Genomic DNA, 20908 nt, shown 5'->3' with positions numbered 1-20908 from the left:
CCTATGTTTTTTTCAAGCTCCGATGCAAAATTTTCTCGACATTTCGTGTCGAAATCCGATCATGTCGAGTACTGACACGGTCGAGTACCGGGGTTCTACTGTATTTGTGGGTAGAGGAGGAGGACCCTAGGAAAACTGTTAGGAGAGGAAGCAGAAGAGAACCAGCTAAGAAGGAAGCCCAGGCAGAGAGATCTTCAACAGGAAGTGATACTCAGCCGTCTTAGGCACCAGAGGGACCGTGGAAAACAGTATTTTGAACTTGCCGGCCAGGAGACCACAGAGAGCGTTTCCCCAATGATCCCAGGTGGTCTGGGAGCGAGTCTTTGAAGGCACTGAGGAATCAATGGAAGACGAGGCCCCAGAGACAGGACTGGGAATAGAAGGAGGAACTTGAGGTCAGGCGTTAAAGGATTCTTAGGTCCAGTTCCATCACTGTTTTCATACTGCGGTGTTTGCTGGCAGCTGGAAGCTATACCACTGATACTGCAAATAACACCAGCGTCAGCCATGGTAATCCAGGTTTCAGCATGGGCTTCTGGACTAAGGTAGACTAGGAAGAAAGGCCTGGTGATATATTTCCAAAAACCCACCAAAGAAAATCCTCTGAGTTGTAACAGCATATTGTCCAAGAGAGTGCAGGCAGATGAGCTCCTCAGGCCGGCAGGTACTCAAATGCACAGAGAAACCACCATGAACTTGAGCATACCGATGATTGTGAAGGCGGCCCCGAGCTGGGCAATGAAACGTCACTGGGCTGCATGTGAAGTCTCCAGATGGCAGCCCGACTAACCTCAGCAAAGGTTGTGTTAGGGGTGTGTATGGGTGTATGAGAGAGAGCTTTTTAACCAGGGGAGACCTTGAGTGTGATTCCAGACTGAGAAGATACAGAATTCAGACGGCAAAGACTGCCGACAGTGGCTGAGAGGAAGACTAGGAGGTGACCGGCGTTTCAGAGTACGGCGATTGCTTTTGATTTCTCCTCTCTCGGATGTGGATTAGGAAACTCCTTCGCCCAGGTTAACTTCTCCCCACGCTCCTGTCGATGACTTCTCTTCCTTCCCTTGGCAGTTTCCAAAGCCTGCTCCGTTTGCACGCAAAGTCCGTGGGCTTTTGGCTTTATATTGTAGCAGTATTCCCAGACAATATTTGCCCTTTGGGGAGTGACTAACTTCTCTCTGGGAAGGGTAAGCTCTGGCTCTGGGGTGGCGGTGGCGGCGGTGTCCACAGTAATGTAAACTGTTTGACACATGAAACTGCTGATCAGAAATGTAAACTGCTCCCCCCACCCAAATCACCGTTTTGAAAAATTAGTAGGGCGGCTGGAAAGGCTTTTCAAGGAGGGGCTTCAGCAATGACCTGGTATCAGAGGCCGGGCAGCAGAGTGGGGCGGGCAGAGATGAGGGGCACGAACTGCAGAGTGTCAACTCCGAGCCGTTGCTAATGCCTGGCTCAGCCCCCTGCCATGCTAGGCCAGAGGGAGGAGGGTAGGCAGCCTTGCTGCACCTGCTGCGTCATAGGCACAGTGTGGCTTTTCTTGCCCCACCCCCACCCCGCCATTAACCCCTACCCTTGTGTGGTGAGGATGGCCTTCTATTGGGCTCCTGGGGGAGAACTGGTCTCTTCTGGCCCTCGCTTGGTGACTGGCTATCTTGTTTTGTAGACTTCCCAGGAAGGAAATCGAGCTTTGAAGCTATGTTGAAAAAGTGGAATTAAACATGCATGTTAAAAAATGTTCAATACACGTTCCCTAGGTAATCTTGTACCATATATAGAATTCTTTTAGAAAATGCTCTGATCCAAGGGATGGATGCTCCCTGGCGGTCTAAGGGCTAGGCCTCAGCACGCTCACCCCAGCAAACTTGGTTCCTCATCTCTTTGTTCTAGAGGCCCAGGGTGGGACAAAGAGCTAATTGCTCCACAACATGCTGAAAGGTTGGCAGTCTGCACCCACCCAGAGGCATCTTGGAAGACAAACCTGACAGCCAGCCAGCAAAAAGCGCGGCCTTACGAACCTCTTACAGCGGTTCTTCTCGAAAGCCCCTGGCAGCCTCTTTCCTGGGGCTGCAACTCAAAAGATTGCCCTCATTGGTCACCCACCCCTGGAAAAAGAAGAGGCCAGGGGCCAAGGCGGGAGGCGAGAACGGTGCATGCTTGAAATTGTGTGTGGACGCCTTAGCTGTCACACTGAGAGGCTGGAAGCCAAGCTAATGGACAACAGCAGGGGAACGTGAATCCGTTTGATGTAAGCCAGTGTAGTTACCAACATGGTAGCCACAGACCTAGGCGACATGAAAAGTCTGATCGTCTGATTGAAGAGAGGAGGAGGGGATGGCAAAGCACACAGTCAGACTAGTAATGGAGCAAAATACGAAGATGGAGAAAATGAAGGGAAACAATGCTTTGATCTTCTCAGCGTGATGTGTAACATTTTTATTCTGGGTTGCATGTTTCTTTTATTGTTACAGTGTTGCTCGTTAAAAAAACTGAAATGTCTGCCCAGATAGTTGGCTCATTGGACAAACTAGTAGTGGAGAACTAGCCGATCTTCTCCCAGTCCTCCAGTCCCGCTAACAGAACGGAGTTTCGTCTTATGAAGGGTCGACAAGAATTCCTCTCCTCAAAGCCTGCATGTAACCCTGTAATTAAACAGCCGATTCCACGTGACATGTTGACCACCCCTCAAGTCTGTTGGATTAAAGTCCTTCTTTTAATAAAGGGATTTGACACTCCATTCCAGATGTTAACCCAGTTCTATTAACTGCCTAAAGTGAATAAGCAAATAGAAAACAACACACTGGTGACCAATCAGGACACTGATGACTCCCCGATGCTGGCCCCATTGTCTCTGATCCCCTGCTCAAGCTCTGACTGTGTATCTCTGGGACCACAGAACTAGCTCACATGGAGGGCAACGGTGACTAGCTGACCCATTGGGCAAGTTCTGGTTCTTATCCAAAGCTCCCATCACTTGACATGCGGGCCTTGACATTGTTCACTTCTTTCTCGCATTGCAAATGTGGCATCAAATCTCTTCAATCTGAGCCGCTGACTGTCGAGAACCTCCACCAATGCCAACCACATCGGATTCTACCCTGCATTCTACTCCCAGCAGAATGTATTCGCTCAACATATGCATTTCCGGAGGGAAAATAACACCCCCACAAGACATGAAAATTGGTTCTTAGTGAGCAAAAAATCATCTTCCTCTTTTGATGTTAAAAAAAAGACATATAGTACGAAAACCAATATATACCATATCTATTGTATGAAAATTTCATGGTGGGAAGATGATTAGGAAAAAAGTGTCTATAAAGACTCCTGAGAGGAGGGAATGATTTCCTATCTGTCTATCTATTTTAAGTTATGAAATGCTCCTCTACATTGTACCAGACATTCCTAGGTGCTAGAAATGCAGCAGTCAGTAAAAGAGACCAACACTCCTGTCCCCAAACAGACAACAAACAAATGAATAAAAATGTACAGCTTTTCAGATGGTAATGGAGGTAATTGCATAATCTCATGTCCACTTGAGGGTATTAAGAATGAAGGGATGGAGTCTGGCCTGTCAAGCCAGTCCAGCCTGAGGATGCCTCCTTGTGGGCGTGGCCTCCTCATGAGGATGCTGGGAACTTCCTCTCTCTCTGCCTTGGTCCTGTTGACAAGCCATGCGAGGCTTACTGAGACCTGCGAGAGCCTTTCTCTCTGCTGAGCCACACTCGGATAGCTGGAGGAGTCAGGTGGAGACCTGCTCCAGCGCTGACATGCTTCCACTGCCACTGGATCCATGACACTTTCCACCCACTGGCCTTTGATCTTCTGTATCATTGTATGTACTGTGTGAGTCTGAAGAAGAATTTATGGACGAGTATTGGATTTAATGGGCTAATATCGGACTTATGGACTTGATCTGAACTGAGCTGGGATTTTTCTTGAGATCCAATTTCTCTTTGATATGTGTAAGCTCTCTCTTACACATATAGGAATGTCTCTGAATTTGTTTGTCTAGTCAACCCTGCCTGACACAGTGATGATTGCTATGGAGAAAAATAAAATCAAGGAAAGTAGGTTAAGGAGTGAATGGGAATTGCAACTTTAGATAAGATGGTTCAGAAGAACTCCTGAGGAAGTGCCACTTAAGAAGACGTGAAGGATCTGAGAGAGCAACATGAGGACCTTCTGGGAGGGTTTCCAGGAAGAAAGAAGAGTAGGTGCAAAGGCCCTGTGGTAGGAGCGTACCTGGCCCATTTGAGGCCCAACAGGATGCCAGTGACTGAAGCACAGTGAGCAGGAAGAGTAGCAGATGGAGCCAGAAGTCTGACAAGGAGTCTGATTATGTTGGGTCTTCTAGGTCTTTGTTGGGACCGGCTTTTACCCTGGGTAACTTGCGAATCCACTATAAGACTGATGGGAACTGATTCACGACATGGGTTAAGAAGCCCTGGCACTCATTTGCAAGAGGATGGTGGCTTAGTCTGGGGTGGGACAGAGGAGATGGGGAGAAGTGGCCATATTCCATATTCCACTGTTTTCTGGATGATTGAGCAGGAAAGAGAGGAGTAAAAAAAAAAGATGCCACGGGAGGATGGGACTACCAGCAAGTGAGATGAAGGAGGCTAGAGGAAGAAATGCGGAGGAAGGAAAGAACAGGGCTTCCCTTTGGGAAAATCCAGGTGTCTACTAGATATCCTTATTAAAATGTTCAAGAGGTCATGGGAGGACGTACACACAAAGAATTCAGGAGAGAGACCTGGCCTGAAACTATTCCTTTGAGAGCATTTATTGTGAACATCAGGCTATTCGGTGGGGCACCGACAGGGGGAGTGAAGACAGAGAGGCATGAGAATGGAATCATTTCCTCCCCATGTTGAGGGGATGCAGATGGACGGACCCAGGAGACTGAGAAGCGGCTGATGAGGTGGGAGAAAAACCAGAGAGAGGTATGGAGGAACCAGAGGGTAGAGTGTTTTCATAAAGAGGGAGTGAGCAACTGTGTCCCATGCAGCGCCCTGGAGGAGAGGAAGAAGAATCGCTCAGTAGGGTGAGCGGGGCAGCTTGATTATCAGTGCTGCCTTGCCAAATGCAATATGGGTTCCAGGGACCAGGGCCGAGAGGACCAAGAAGAGGAGCCCATGAGCAAAGCCTCAAGGGGCTGGCTGCAGGAGCCACAGAGGAAGGAGACAGTAATCCGAGGAGAAAGCAACATGGGTTTTCTTTACGTTGATTTTTTTCAGATGAGAAAATGACTGCCTATTTGTGGGCTGAGGGGAAAATCAATGATGTGGTAGAGAAAGGGCAGGATTCTAGTAGGATCTTCTGTGAGTTTACACGCATATTCCACCACCATCAAGATGGCGACCACTTCCGTCACCCCCAAAGGTTCCTTTCTCCCCTTAGTCTCCACCGACCCCCCCTCACCCCAGGTCTAGCCCCTGGCAACCACAGACCTGTTTTCCGCACTCTCTGGCTGCCTTTTCTAGAATGATCTGCATGGACTCAGGTAGCGTCTTAATGATGTCTTCTTTCTGTGAGCATAATGCATTGGAGATATATGTCTGTGAGTTAGGTTTGTCTATACCGGGAATTTGTACCTTTTTATTGCCAACAAGTATGTCACTGTACTGAGGAGCTATGGTTTTTGTCATCCATCCACTAGTCGATGGGTATCGAGGTTGCTTGCAGTTCGGGCGGTTGTGAATAAAGCCACTGTAAACGTGTGCATGCAGGTTTTTGTGCGAACATGTTTTCCATTCTGCGAAGGGGATTTCTGGGTCCTATGTTAAGTCTGTGTTTCTCTTTCTAAGAATGACAATAGTTGGACATCCAAATGCAGAAACAAAAACAAAACTTCATCTAAACCTTGTGTCACATACAGAATGACCTCAACATGGATCACACACCTAAATGCAAATCGAAACTGTAAAGCTTCTCGAAGGACACACAGCTTGCAGTAGGTGCTGTCTTAGATTAGGCCGAGTCACCAGAACATGACACATAAAATAGGACCACTGATACGCTGGAGTTCATAAAAGTAAGAACTGCTTTTCAAAAGAGCGATAAGAGAATGAAAACACAGGCCACAGACTTGCAGCCAATATTCGGGAACCCCTTATCTGATGAAGACTTGGATCCCGCCTGCAAACAAAGAATAAGTAAAGCTCAGTGATAAGAAAACAAACAATCTAATAAAAATGCACAAGAGAGCTGGACAGACACCTCACTCCCCAAAAGATAGGTGGAAGGCAAATAAGCTCAGAAAGAGATGTCCAAGGTCATTAATCATTTGTAAAATGTGAATTAAAACTGCGGTGAGATATAATCCAGATCTCCTCAATGGATAAAATTTAAAATACCTGTCAGGTGACCCGGAAGAGCATGGAGCCAGTGGACGGGTCATACCTTGCTGGTAGGAATGTAAAGCGGGACAGTCACTTTGGAAAACTCTTTGGCCATGTCTACTACATCACACCTTTGCGAGCTGGGGCAAGTAGCAGCCACTAAGGGAAGCTTTCGGAATGGTAGAACTTTCTAGTGTCTTTTCCTCCTCTGTCTTGAACACGGTGCTGGCTACAAGACTCTATGCATTTGTCAAACCTTGTAGAACTGCGCCCTCAAGCAAGGAGGGTAGTTTTCCTGTGCTAATTTTACTTTGATTTAAAAAAAAAGTGGAAGAAAAGGGAAAGGCAGTAATGCCACGGTGTGACTTCAGGCACACTTAGCTTCTCTGTGCCTCCGTTTCCTATTCGGTGAGCATGGTACTAGTGCCTCCTTCCTATCATTCTGAGAATCAGCTGTGTCCATTCATGTACTAGATGCAAAGGAGCTAGGGCACAGCCAGCACGACGGCTGCTATATTTATTATGACTTATTCGAGGGCGAGTGAAGAAGTACTGCCACGAGGGTACAGTTCACCCATGCACTCGTTTATTGCAGGTACAACATGCTTAAACAGGTTTCTACAGTCAATGGATGGTTGCAGGTACATTTTCTAATAATTCACGTTTCTTAGTCTGGTTAGAGTACCTTAAAAAGATCCAATCAAAACAATGAATGGCTTTCAAGTGTATCTGCACAGTCAGTTACATTCAAGGCACAGAGATCAGCTCAGAGGGTTGATATGGAACTATATTTTTCTCCAAATTTCCAAGGGTCATTTTTGGTATATTTTCTCAAAGAACACAGGACAATCATGGAGCTTATTGGGATGAAATTTTAAGAAACATGAAAACTGCATTCATGAGGAAAAGGCCAGGAAAGTTGTTCCGGGGAGTTTCCTATCACAACAATGCTCATTCTTTGAGGGTACGAGGTTGTCCTTAGAGATGTGCATTGGTAAACTCACCCCCGTTACTCTGCAGCCGTGGTCTTGGCGCTTCACACTTGAAAAGGGCACCGTCTGAGCCCTTCGAGGACGTGCAAGCTGCTCTTTTGATGGGCTGTGAACCAAAGACCACGGCACTCTCTGGGAAGGCTGGAGAGAGGGACCCTCTGCCCTCAGAAGTGTTTGGACCTAGGTGGAGAGTACATCAAGAAACAATAGGTTGACATTCTGATATTTTTTGTTTAACAAAGGTTTCTATAATTTTGTTCCAATACTTTTGGACTGACCTTGATATACTGGTCTTTGAAGACGTTTGGTAATAAAATAATGGAGCAAACAGAGAGTCAGTTGGTGCTTTGGGATGTGTTAATAATGAGGAGGCACAGTGATTCAGAGCTGAATATATGATAAATATAAAACCAAAATGATATAGTGGAAATCAGTGTAAGAGAACGAAAAGGGAGAAGTTGTTCTGAGTGCACAGAGAAATCTGGCTTTCTAATGGGACATCAGAGGACCATTTTAATGAATGACTCCCTTTGAGTCGTCACCAGATGATCAACTCTCTTCGGGAGGCCAGAGGTGACTTTCTGGGTTAACGAAAGCTCCTCCACAGACCAGAATATTCTAAGCCATCTTCTGTGTGGTTTCCTAAAACTCAGAGAACAGAAAGACCAAACAAATCTGCCTCCCGGGTACACAACAGCCCCTCCTAGCGAAGGCAGTCTGGTAAACCTGCTCCCAGATTCAGCCAAGGAAAAGTCACATTAGGGTTGGTCCCCCAATGGAAGATGGTTTCTAGACTTAAGCTGGTCACTGCAGACTATTTTTAAGAAGGAGAGGAAGAAAGAAAGAAACCTGTCTGAATGTCAGTATAAACCAAACTAAGCCAAAGCTGTTGCCACTGACGAGATTTCTCCTCACAGCAACCTATAAGGCAGAGTAGATAGAATTGCCTGTAGGGACTCCAAATCTGGAATCTTTACCAAAGCAAATTGTCACATCTTTCTCCCAAGGAGTGACCGGCGGGTGTGTACTACTTTCTGGGTGCAGCCAAACACGTTAAGCACGGAACCACCAGGGTGCCTACGCAGAAGTAGAACACTGTAGGAATGAAGGCCAAAATGGGAGACTTTGCTGAAAGAGCCGACAAGACTTTGTTGCAAAGTGTTTTTTAAAAGACTTCATGAGAATTTAAATGCTCCCGGCACTTAAATTTGTTAGTTCCTGGGGTTTCTTTCCCTAAAACAAATCAGTTCAACATCTGTCTGTATTTGTTTCAGCTCTTAATTTTCCAACAGGCTTAACCCACCTACCCTGGCACCTGAGATCGGCACCTCTTGTACAGTGTGAGACAAAGACACACTCACACACACAAAAGAACCAAACCCACCCACATTCTGACCCCTCATCACCCTGTAGGACAGAGCAGAATACCCCACAGGGTTCCCAGAGCTGCGGCCAACCTCTGTGTTAGCAGGCAGGTACTTAGCCACGGCCCCACCAGGACTTCTTGCGGGAAATAGATGCAGGTTTTACGATAACTGGGAGAAACTGAAGTAGCCCTGGTGGAGCAGTGATTACATGCATGGCTTTTAACCAAAAGTTGCTCATTCAAACCCATCAATCAGCCCCGAGGGAGAAAGACCTAGCAATCTTTGAAAGGTTACAGCCAAAAAACCCTGTGGCCTGTTCTACTCTGTCACATGGGGTCACTATGAGTCAGAGTCAATTTGATGGCACTTAACAGTACCACAGTATAAAACGATTCAGCAGCTGAGAATAGCAGGCTGAATTAGTTATATTCTCTCAGCATTGGAAGCTTGAAAATAAAACCCCAAACAGTTCACTGCCAGTAAGTCAATGCTGACTCATAGTGACTCTATAGGACAGGGTAGAACTGCCCCTGTGAGTTTCAGGTAGTTAACATCTATAGGGATAGAAAATCCTGCCTTCCTCCTGCAGAGCGGCTGCTGGTTTCCAGCCGTCAATCTTTCAGCTCATGGTTTATAACTAGCAGTGGTGCACAGATTGTTTTCAATCGACCTTCTTCTCCTTGTCCCTCTGTGACATGGGGTCAAATGTGGAGCGTTGTGGCCATGGTGTGTGCGTGTGTACCGCTGAAATATTGTTCCCTTGGACTTCCCCACTGTCCCATCTCCTGGATTTGCTGCTAATGCATAGGCCACGCCTTCTTGGGTTCCTTGGTTGGTTCCTCCTCTTCTGTGCTGGGCAGATGACATGGGGGATGTGGGGGAGCCCTAAGCTTCCTTCTAGACCCCTGTCTTCTCTGACTACAGATTCTCTGTCCATGGTGACTGTTTCTGGACCATTAAAACTAAGATCAAGACTAAGGTGAGGCTATTGAGTTCCCTAGGGCCGAGCATTGAAGGAGACATTCACTCTTGGCTTATGCAAGAGCAGGGTGGACCCCAGAGAATCATGCGCCTCCTTATATTTTGCATGTAGATGCCTGGCTTGCCTCATCCAAATCCCTACTCTTTAATCACCCAGTCTTTATCTCTGGAGCTCCAGACATAAATCCATGTTGGCTTCTCTATTTCGAGGTCTTATAAATGTAACTCAAACTTAAGATTGCTAAAATAATAACCTGTGTCACTTCCCAGCTCCATTCCCAACCTGCTTGGTCAACTAGTCCGTCTCAGTTAATAGAGTGCCATTCATTTAAAGCCAACATTGATCCTTTCTTTCAACAAGTCCTATCTTTTATCTCCAAACTGTATCTCAAATCTGACGTCGGACCACCTCTAACTGTTGTCAACTCTCTCAATAGCCTCTCAAGCTCTGTTCCCACACTTGCCACGCCCCATATTATATTAGCTACTCATGAGCCAGAGTGATCTTGAATCAGGTGTGTCCCTCTCCTGCTGAAATCTCTCCACGCCGCCCCTCTAATAGATTCAAAATAAAAAAGCAACCTCCTTGCCGTGGATCTAGTTGGTTTATTGAGCTGACCACACGTGACTTTTCCCTTCCTTCATCAGACTTAGTCACATGGCTCATTCCTGCCTTGTTTTGTCCCGTTTCCCTGATGTTTTAGGCTGGGTTGATTCGAGAAACAAACCCAGGAACACTCTTATATGTGTTAGAACGCTTTATATCAAGAAGTAATTACATTCAAGCAAATATCCCAGCCCAGTCCAGATCAAGTCCTTAAATCCAATAGGAGTCCTTAAGTCTGATACTAGTCCTTAATTCCCTCATCAGACTCACACAGTCACATGCACCTAGGCAGAAGGAAAGAAGATCACAGGCCGGTGTGTGAAAGGTCTGTAGACCCACTGCCAATTAATGCATCTATATTGCTCACACAGGATTTGGCGCAGCTCTGGTAGCTCTCTGAGCATGGCTCTTCAACAGGAAGGTGAGGCAGAGGGAGGAAGGGGTGGGCCTCCTTGAGCCATTTATCTCAGCGGTCCCTCTATCAAGCTGTGACCTGATTGACAGACTAAACTCCACTCACGTGCTCCTACGGGAGCCATGTTGGCACAAAAAAACCTACCACACCTGAAACGCTCTGCCCTCAAATCTACTTTTAAAAAAATTTTTCTTTTTTCCATTTTATTGGGAACTCTTACAGATATTATAACAATCCATAGTTCCATTAGATCAAGCATGATTGTACAATTGCTGCCACCATCATTTTCAAAACATGTTCTTTCTTCTTGCACTCTTTGATATCAGCATCGCTTTGTCCCCGCTCTCCCCCACCCTACCCCCCAGGGACCCTTGTTATTATATTAAACATTATGATTGTTATTCCTTTTTATTTTGCTGAGTCTTACACTACCCAGTGTATCCGTTCACCCACTATTCTGTTATTCGTTCCCCTCAAATGGGGTTATATAGTCGTATCAGCTCAGGTGTCATTTACCAACCTCAACTCACCTACTACGTCCACTCACCCAATCACTTAAAATCCAATGACCAGAACCAGTACCAGTGCCGTCATGTCACCTCCAACTCATGGTGACCCCATGTGTGCCACAGTGGAATTGTGTTCCATAGGGTTTTCAATGACCGATGATTTGGAAGTTGACCACCAAGCCTTTCTTTCGAGCTGCCTCTGACTTGAACCTCCAATCCTTCTGTAGCAGGCAAGTACATGACCCTTTAACATCACCAAGGGACTTTCACCGTCTTTTCCTATATCATTGATCACTATCTGAAAGGACCTTATTACCACAGTAACACTAAACCCCCAAAGCTCAGTTGATGGCTTTGAGTGAGTGTGAGTGGTGGCTGAGTGGATTGAAAGTTGGGTTGCTAACGGCAAGATCAGCAGTTTGAAACCCCCAGCCACTCAGGAGGAGACAAAGGAGACATCCTGCTCCTGTAAAGACTTACAGGTAAATCTGCTATAGAAGACCTCTTTAGAGTATTGAAAAACAAGGAAAGATGTTACTTTGAGGACTAAGGTGCACCTGACCGAAGCCAGGGTATTTTTTATTGCCTCATATATGAAAGTTGGACATTGATTAAAAAAGACCAAAAAAGAATTGATGCATTTGCATTGCGGTGCTGGAAAAGACTGTTGACAATACCATAGGCTGCTACAAAGACAAACCAATCTGTCTTGGAAGAAGTAAGGCCAGAATGCTCCTTTGAGGCAAGGATGGTGAGATTTCATCTTGCATAGTTTGGACATGCTGTCAGGAGAGGCCAGTCTCTGAAGAAGGACCTCTGGTCTGGTAGAGGGGCAGTGAAAAAGAGATTTCCATAGTGGCTGCACAATAGGCACAATCATAGGAACAATGGTGAGGATGGCAAAGGACCGGGCAGTGTTTCATTCTGTCGTGCAGAAGATCGCTCTGGATCAGAATGGACTCGGTGCTATCTAGCAACAATAACAATAATGACAACTAAGATTTATAGCTTTAGAAATTCACAGTGGCAGTTCTACTCTGTTCTATAGGATTACTATGAGTCAGAATTGACTCTGTGGAAGTGAATTTGGTTTTGGATCCTGGGTGGAACCATGGTGGCACTAATGGGTAAGCATTGGGCTTCAAACTATAAAGTCAGTTGTTCAAAACTCGCAAGCCACTACTCGAGAGAAAGATGAGGCTATCTGCTCCCTTAAAGATTTGCAGCCTTGGACACTGTGGTGGTGACACAATTAATCTCATGTCAACTTGATAAAAACAAATAGAGAGGTTGTGTCTAGCCTGTCAATCAGGTCAAAGACTGATGATTCCTTCCTGTGGGCGTGGCCCTCTCATGAGATTTCTGGGAGTTTCCTCTCTTCCTCTCAGGAAGTGGGGCACACTCTCTGCTTTGCCTATCTGTTGACAAGCCACATGGAGCCACGCTGATGACAGCCAGAACCCTGGAGCTGCTTCCACTGCCATTGGATCCACAAGACCGTCCACCCACCAGCCTGTGATCTTCCTGCTTTCAGCATCATTGCATGTGCTGCGTGAGTCTAAAGAGGAAATTATGGACTAGTATTGGACATATGGGCTGATATTGAACTTGTTAACTTGATCTGGACTGGGGTGGGAGGTTTTCTCAATATATAATTGCTCTTTGATATAATGCTCTTTCTTAGAAATATATGAATGTCTCTGGATCTGTTTCTTTAGTCAACCTAGACTAACACACACACCTTATAAAGAGTCATTATGAGTTGGAAAGAACTGGGTGACAGTGGGTGGGTATCCTGGTTTTGTAAGTTGACTGAGTTCAGCTAGACAGTTCTTGGGTCTCTCATAGGATTATATGAGGTAGCCACCACAAACTGTAATTGCACTGGGCATAGCAGGGCTTTGTAGTGTGAATTTTTCCCGCTAGGCACACATCAAGCAACTCGCTCTGAGTTAGTATAGCCAACAGCGTCGCCTGGGAAGGTACTCTCTGGTCACAGTGAATTTTTTCATAAAAGCAATTTCACTCGAACCTTGTGATGGTTGATTTAGGAGAACAATGTGCAGCTGTGAAATTTTGTTTCCTGCTTGGGAAAAATGCCACACAAACTGTTGTGATCTTGAATACAGCTTACAAGGACAGCGCCATGGAAAAAACTTAAGTGTACGAGTGGTTTTCTTGTTTCATAAAAGGTGAAATATCGATTGATGACAAACTTAATTTTGGACGTCTGTCAACTTCCCAAACAGACAAAAATGGTGACATAGAATATTTGGAGTTCATTTTACCAGGTCAGACTGTTAATCAAGCTTTTTTATGTAGAGGGTCTGAAAAGATTGTGTAACAGTGTGTGAAAAAAAGGGCAGATTTGTGGCAGATGGAGACTTGGCTTTGCCACCATGACAAACTTCATGCCTCTCTTGCCGCATGCACCTGACTCACCTGACCTCGCTCCACGAGACTTGTTTTTGTTTCTTCCAATGAAGAGGGACATGGAGGACAATGCAGAAGAGAAGAAAAAATGTGGGAGCTGCTGTCAGCCATCTAAACAGATGAGTTTGAAAAATGTTTCCAAGAAAGGAATCACAGATTTGACAAACGTATTAAGTGTAATGGAGAGTACTTTGAGTGTGATAAGGTTGTTGGTTTTTTGTTTTTTTTAATTTTAACAATTTATTAGGGGCTCATACAATTCTTATCACAGTTCATACATATACATACATCAATTGTATAAAGCACATCTGTACAGTCTTTGCCCCAATCATTTTTTTCTCCTCTTTTCTTTTTTTACATTTTATTAGGGACTCATACAACTCTTATCACCATCCATACATATACATACATCAATTGTATAAAGCACATCCATACATTCCCTGCCCCAATCATTCTTAAGGCATTTGCTCTCCACTTAAGCCCCTTGCATCAGGTCCTCTTTTTTTTTTCCCCCTCCCTCCCCTTTCCCCCCTCCCTCATGTGCCCTTGGTAATTTATACATCGTTATTTTGTCATATCTTGCCCTATCCGGAGTCTCCCTTCCCCCCTTCTCTGCTGTCCCTCTCCCAGGGAAGAGGTCACATGTGGCTCCTTGTAATCAGTTCCCCCTTTCCAACCCACTCACCCTCCACTCTCCCAGCATCGTCCCTCACACCCTTGGTCCTGAAGGTATCATCCACCCTGGATTCCCTGTACCTCCAGCCCTCATATGTACCAGTGTACAGCCTCTGTTCTATCCAGGTCTGCAAGGTAGAATTCGGATCATGGTAGGTGGGGGGAGGAAGCATCCAGGATCTGGGGGAAAGCTGTGTTCTTCATCTGTACTACCTCGCACCCTAATTAACCCATCTCCTCTCCTAAATGCCTCTATGAGGGGATCTCCATTGGCCGACACTTGGGCCTTGTGTCTCCACTCTGCACTTCCCCCTTCATTTAATATGGTATATATATATATATACACACACATATACACATACATACACACACTTATATCATGTTTTTTTTTGCATGATGCCTTAAAAAATTTAAATACATAGCTTGGAAAAAAGAGAGGGGGGGTGTTTGGATTCTGTTTTTTAAAGATTTTTTATCTCTCATAGTTAAATAACATCTAGGGTTGGAGTCATCTAAAGGCTTTTCTGGGTTGAATGTCTAAGGGTTCTTCCTCCCTCACATACCTGGCTACTCAACGCTCCTCCAAGTGATCTGAGGTGGTCTCATTCTCCTACAGAGCAGCTGGGGCCTCTTAGATGGTAGCTCATGTCTAGTCACCTTTTACATTCAACCTGGTTCTGGCATACGTTCTTCTCACAACTCACTTGGTCAAATCAGTTCTAACCCTACTCAGGTTCAAAGGGACTGAGGAATAAATTTTGCCTCTTAAAGAGAAAGTGATACAACTGTAAAAGGAGGGAAAGAATTGATGGCCGCCATCTTTATCAATAAGCTATCATAGTTCCTGGGCGAAAGATGAGGCTTTCTACTCCTTTAAGGAGTTATGGTCTTGGAAGCCTACAGGAGAGATTCTATCTTGTCCTACAGGGTTGTTATGAGTTAACAGGAAATCGATGGCAGTGAGTTTGGTTCGATTTTCATTTTTATCATATTTGCTTGTTTATGTATTTGTTATTATCTATTCCCATTAGATTATCAGCTCCATGGAATAAGGGCCTTGTTTAGCTTGCGTTTTGGTTCTATTTCTAGCCCTTAGGACAATACCTGACACACAGTAGGTCCTTAGTGAATAATAACTTGATACATGTTTGAAATGGTAAAAGAAACTGAACTGAATGTCCCCAGATTGATCTTGCCAGGTTTCCTGGTGCTAAATATGCTGAAACCTAATCAAGTCAGAGACTCTACATGTATATTTTCTCTCTTCTGCAGACAAGAAAACTTTCCCTGAACACAAAATTTAGAAATAAGTTGGGCATGTTTTCTGAATGGAAAATACTTCTTTTATCACCAGAAATTATTTTCCCACAGCTTTGTGTTATGTCAAGATATTGAAGTTGCCTGAAGATACCTCATTCTTTCTTCTTGATGTGGACATGAAACATTTTACATTCTTTTTTTAGCAAAGAAAATATAACAACCTCCTAATGTTTGAACTTCTTCAAAATATCCCATAGCTGAAAATGCCAGTACAAGTTAAGATAGGTATTTTTTAAGATAGCTACTGAGAAATTAATTTAAAATTTAGTTATCAGATGCGACCATTGCCTGGCAAGTCAATACTTGTTTATCTAAGTAATTATATACAACCAAATGCAAGAGCAGAAATTCCCTTTAGTTTCCATTTGCTAGTTTGAACCGACTGGCAGTTCCCTTATAAATTAGCATGAACAATTCATCTGAAGGATTTTAGTGATTTTTTTTATGTGTTACATTTTCAGGAAGCTGATATTTAAATTACTTCTAACCTTTGTTTTGTTTTATCTTTAGTTTTCCCAGATTTGCTCAAAGCGATCCCAGTGAGCATCCACGTCAATGTCATTCTCTTCTCTACAATTCTTATCCTTTTAACCATGGTGGGGACAGCCTTCTTCATGTACAATGCTTTTGGCAAGCCGTTTGAAACTCTGCACGGTCCACTAGGACTGTATCTCTTGAGTTTCATTTCAGGTAAGTACAAAATCCATCAGAGTCCAGCTGTAAATCAGAATGCACTCTAGCAGAGGAAACAATCAATGGGCGGCTCTCAGACCAGTAGCATCTGGGGAAAAGCAAATACTCCGGCTCCATCCTAAACCTGGAATTCCTGGACAGCGTAACAGTGTAACTAACCCAGTAACTAACCCAAAGTTGGCATTTCAAGTTCATGCAGAGGTATCTTGTCCGAAAGTCCTGATGATCTACTTCCAATGACGCAGAGTCAATGAGCTAGCACTGCTTTGAATGTTTATCCTAGACCAGGGGTTGGCAGATTTGAGACAGAAGAGCCACTCCTGTCCCTCATGACAATTTAAAAATTATTCCAGAGCCAGAAAGATATTTTGACCAATAAATGAAATCACCTATATCTGAATAATATCCATACCACTTTTTCTATCAATGGACCTATGATAGTTTTATTTGCATGTTCAATTTTATTTCAGAGACAAATGTATGGACCTAAAGAGCCCAGTATGGTTTCAGAGTCAAAGTTTGCCAACCCCTGTCCTAACCTCCCCCGAAAAAACCAGAACCACCCTCCTGCCATCTCGTCGATTCAGACTCAGTCACCCTATAGGACAGAGAACTGCCCCTGTGGATCTCCAAGGGGGGTATATCTTTACAGGAGCAGAAAGCTTCATCTTTATCCCATGGGGCAACTGGTGGGGTGACTCTGTGGACCTCGCAGTGGGCAGCCTGGTGGGTCACCCACTCTGCCACTGGGGCTCCTTGCCCAATCCCAGAGTCTCTGATGGAGAGATGAGCAATTCCTCCAGCAGATTCCGGTGCACACCAAGTGCTGCAGGACACTGATTCAATTAAATTGCTGTTGGAGGCCTAGAGGGAGGAGGGGAGTGGACTCTGAGGTAACCCAGGGGTGGTTCTTTCCTAAAGCAGTGACCATCCCTAGTGTGTGGGGAACTGTGTCAGTCTGGGTAGACTAGAGAAACAAACCCATGGACACACATATGTGTATTAGGAAGAGATTTATATACAAGAGCAATTGAACATTGACAAAACATCCCAGATCAAGTCCATAAGTCTGATATTAGCCCATATGTCCGATACCAGTCTATAAAGTCCTCTTCAGGCTCATACAACACATGCAATGATGCCAAATGTCGAAGATCACAGGCCAGTGGGTAGAAAGTTTTTGGATCCAGTGTCATTGGAAACATCTCAGCACTGGCAGGGGTCTCTGTATTAGGGTGGGTCCATGTGTCTTGTCAGCTGCTATGTCTCCCAGGGTGTGAGCAGAGTGTCTCCCACCTCTGAGGAGGAAATACCAGAATTCCCAGAATCCTTAAGGGAAGGCTATGCCCACACAGAAGCCTCATTGGCTATGACCTGATTGACAGGCTAAACTCCACCCCTACACGCATAATCCTACATTGACAGGTTTATAACTACCGCAGGCACAAAGGGGCGAATTTCGCATGACCAGAACCTGGAAACTTGAGGAGAGATTCTTCCCAGGAGCTGGGTCCCAGACCTTTGAGGAGAGGGCACAACCCAGCTGCTGTGGGTCCCTCTGGGGGGTGGGGGTCTGGGGGTCCCCATGAGGCTGTCCTGGGACTGTGGAAAGGAGAAGGAGACTCCCTAGCGGCCCTGCCCCAAAGTGCCCTTGCTGGAACATTGTCAGAAAGAGCGAGCAAAGAGGCAGAGTGGACCGCTCTCTCCTCACTTGCTGTTTGGAAAAGGCTTGTCGTGGAGAAGCTGCCGGAGCAGAACTCGAGTGGGCAGAGCCCTCGGGCAGCATCTCAGTGCCGAGAAAGGAAGAACTTGAGCGAAGACTAGGCCCCTTCTGAACTGACATGGCCAGGGAGCTCTCCCTTTCTGAGAACAGAGGACAGCCCATTGGGAAGGCAAATTATTGGACAGTTCTGACGAACGACCAAACTAGCAGTATTTGAAAACCAAGATGACTCAGAGAATGTAGAATTTAATCCAGCCTGTCCGATCTTATCTCCCTCTTTGGCTAAGTCCGAGGAAAGGGGAACCTGAGCCCACAAACATATACAGGAGCAAACAGACCTGTGCTTACGCAATCGTATTCCCCCAGGGCTCAGGACAAATGCAGGGGACCCAAAGGGTTTGTGGATTAGGCTAGGGGAGAGAAGGGGTTGGAGAGAGAGAAGGAAGGAACACATCCCACCTCAGGGTCCTGCAGAGGATGAAATCCCAGTGTTTCCAGATCACCCAGTTTGTCTAGTGTTTGTTTTTTAAAACTCAAACCTTATGTTCAAATACCGAAATTTTCAATAATTGGAAAACTGTGCGTGACCACAGGCATATTTGAGGAATCCTGTAGAGTGGTGTCCTGGGATTTTGTGTTCCCTGGGGATATCACCGGTTGACCCCGCATCACACGGGAGGTTTGGAAATGTGTATGCAAAGTTGCAATACGCCTGTGAACCTCAGCACTAAACCCCAGTGGTGGGCAAAGTGTGTATGTGGGCGCTGGGGAAGCTGGCGGTTAGTGCCTGTATCACAGGAACACAGAAGCCAAGCCCCTTCCTGTTGCATTGACTCCAAACCATAGAGGCTGCACGTGTTACAGAACGGAGCTTCTCTGGAGGTTTGGCTTGGTTGTCATCTCAACAGAACAAGTCTCCAGGCCCACAAAGCAGCTGCGTAGGTTTGAACAGCCGACCTTTAGGTGACAGCAAATAACTTGTGCTGCTCAGCAATACACCTTTACACTCTAAGTGGGAGTCAATAGGTGCAGTACAGAGAGGCCAGGCCTCTATCTCAGGCGTAAATTATATTCCATTAGGAACCCTCAGGGGGTAGCTCTCTTCTCCTGGGATTTGCAGCCCCATGACTTTCACCTGTGCGTGCTGTCCAGGTGGACTCGGTCCTAGAGAACCTCTTTCCCCCTTGCACCTCCTTTCTATCTAACCACAGGCTTCCCGGGATCCCCACTTGCCTTGTGCTGATTTCATTCCAGAGGCATTTCTTCCCGCCTCCCCGCTGAACAAAGAACCAGGGCTTAGCATCCTCAGGCGTGAACAAGGTGTGACAGGGCATGTCACGGTCTCCCCAGTTGACTGTCTTCCACACGGTGCAGAGTCTCAGTACCCTGGCCATGCCCCTCGGTCTCCTGGGGTGGAAGGTGCCAGCCTGGAGGTGGAAAAGGAATGGGAACAAGCCGGTGGATCGGCCAGTAGCCACGGCAGGCGCCCTAGCCTGTTCATGCTTCTGGTTAAGATGCTGCTGCTCCCCAAGCGGACACCCCTTTATTTCTTATGGTCTCAGAGCCCCACATTGAGCTCATCTTCCTCGCCTCCTTCATGCAGCATTTGCTCGTTGCCATCCTGTTATCCATCACCTGAGTCTGAGTAGTCTTTTTTAAAAAGTTAGGGCAGCGTGAGGACCTTAATGGGGTCCCATCGTTCAGTTGGGGCAGTGGGTCTCCTCGTGCCTTAAAATCCCATGAAGAGCTTTCCAAAAATACGGGTACTAGTCCTGACCACGCTAAACCGGGAGGGAGGTCTGAACACGCACACTTTTAAAACGGTGCACTTGGCATTGAGAACCCCTGAGAGGCAGGCATCCATTTCATCCATTTCGCAAACCCAATGATGGATCTTGACGAGTAGGAATCAACTCTACAGCAGCGAGTGGGTTTAGGAATTTACATGCCAATCATGATGATCGCTATTGGTGATACCAACGGAATCAATGTCCAAGGTGCCTGCCTTCATGGAGCTTACAACCTAATAGGAGAGTTTTATTATTAATATTATTATTAAATATTATCATTTTATTGGAGGCTCTTAGAGCTCTTAGAACAACCCACATATCCAATGTATCAGGTGTATTTTCCCCTAGGTTGCCATCATTCTTTTCTAAACATTTACTTTCTTTTTGAGCCCTTGGTATCAGCTCCTCTTTTTCCCTTCCTCCCCACCCTTGTGACCCCTTGATAAATTATAAATTATTATTTTCATATCTTACACAGACTGCTGTCTCCCTTCCCCCACGGTTTCTGTTTGCCCCCCTGGCAGGTGTGTGTGTGTGTGTGTAGTAGTAGTAGTAGTAGTAGTAGTAGTAGTAGTAGTAGTAGTAGTAGTAGTAGTAGTTATGTGTCAATCATTGTGATCAGTTCTGCCTTCCTCCTCTTCCCACCTTTCCCCTACCCTTGTGGCATCCCTATTCCTATTCCTGTTCCTGGATTCCATGTGTCGTGAGCTCTTATCTCCTATCTGTACCTGTGCACATGCTCTGGTCTAGCCCACAGTGAAAAACAGTACTGGGGTCATAGTGGGGTGAGAGGTGAGAAAATCTCAAGGAACCAGAGGAATATTGTGTGTTTCATCAGTGCTATATTGCGCCCTGGTTAACTCATCCCTTCCTTGTGACCCTTCTGTGAGGGGATGTCCCATTGTCTACAGATGGGTTTGGGGTCTCTGCTCCTACCTCCCTCATTCACAACAATATGGTTTTTATTGTTGTTTATTTTGGGTCTTCTGATGCACATTACCTGATCCCTTCGACACGTTATGATTGCCCAGGCTAGTGTGCTTCTTCCATGTGGGCTTGCTGCTTCTC

At 45.7% G+C, this 20908-nt stretch overlaps 1 protein-coding gene across 1 annotated transcript in view; it reads left to right on the top strand.

The window, feature by feature from the left end:
• The window catches only part of CLRN1 (clarin 1), a 56501-nt gene that overhangs the window by 23002 nt on the left and 12591 nt on the right, over positions 1–20908 (top strand). The window contains exon 2 of the mRNA XM_075555564.1: positions 16145–16324. Within this exon, the coding sequence (XP_075411679.1) occupies positions 16145–16324 (180 nt within the window). The remainder of the gene's footprint in view (positions 1–16144; positions 16325–20908) is intronic.

The sequence above is a fragment of the Tenrec ecaudatus genome, chromosome 8 (genome assembly GCF_050624435.1).
Source record: "Tenrec ecaudatus isolate mTenEca1 chromosome 8, mTenEca1.hap1, whole genome shotgun sequence".
In the NCBI taxonomy this organism is placed as follows: Eukaryota; Metazoa; Chordata; class Mammalia; order Afrosoricida; family Tenrecidae; genus Tenrec; species Tenrec ecaudatus.
The sequence above is the reverse complement of the archived record's forward strand: the minus strand, read 5'-3'. Positions and strand labels throughout refer to the sequence as shown.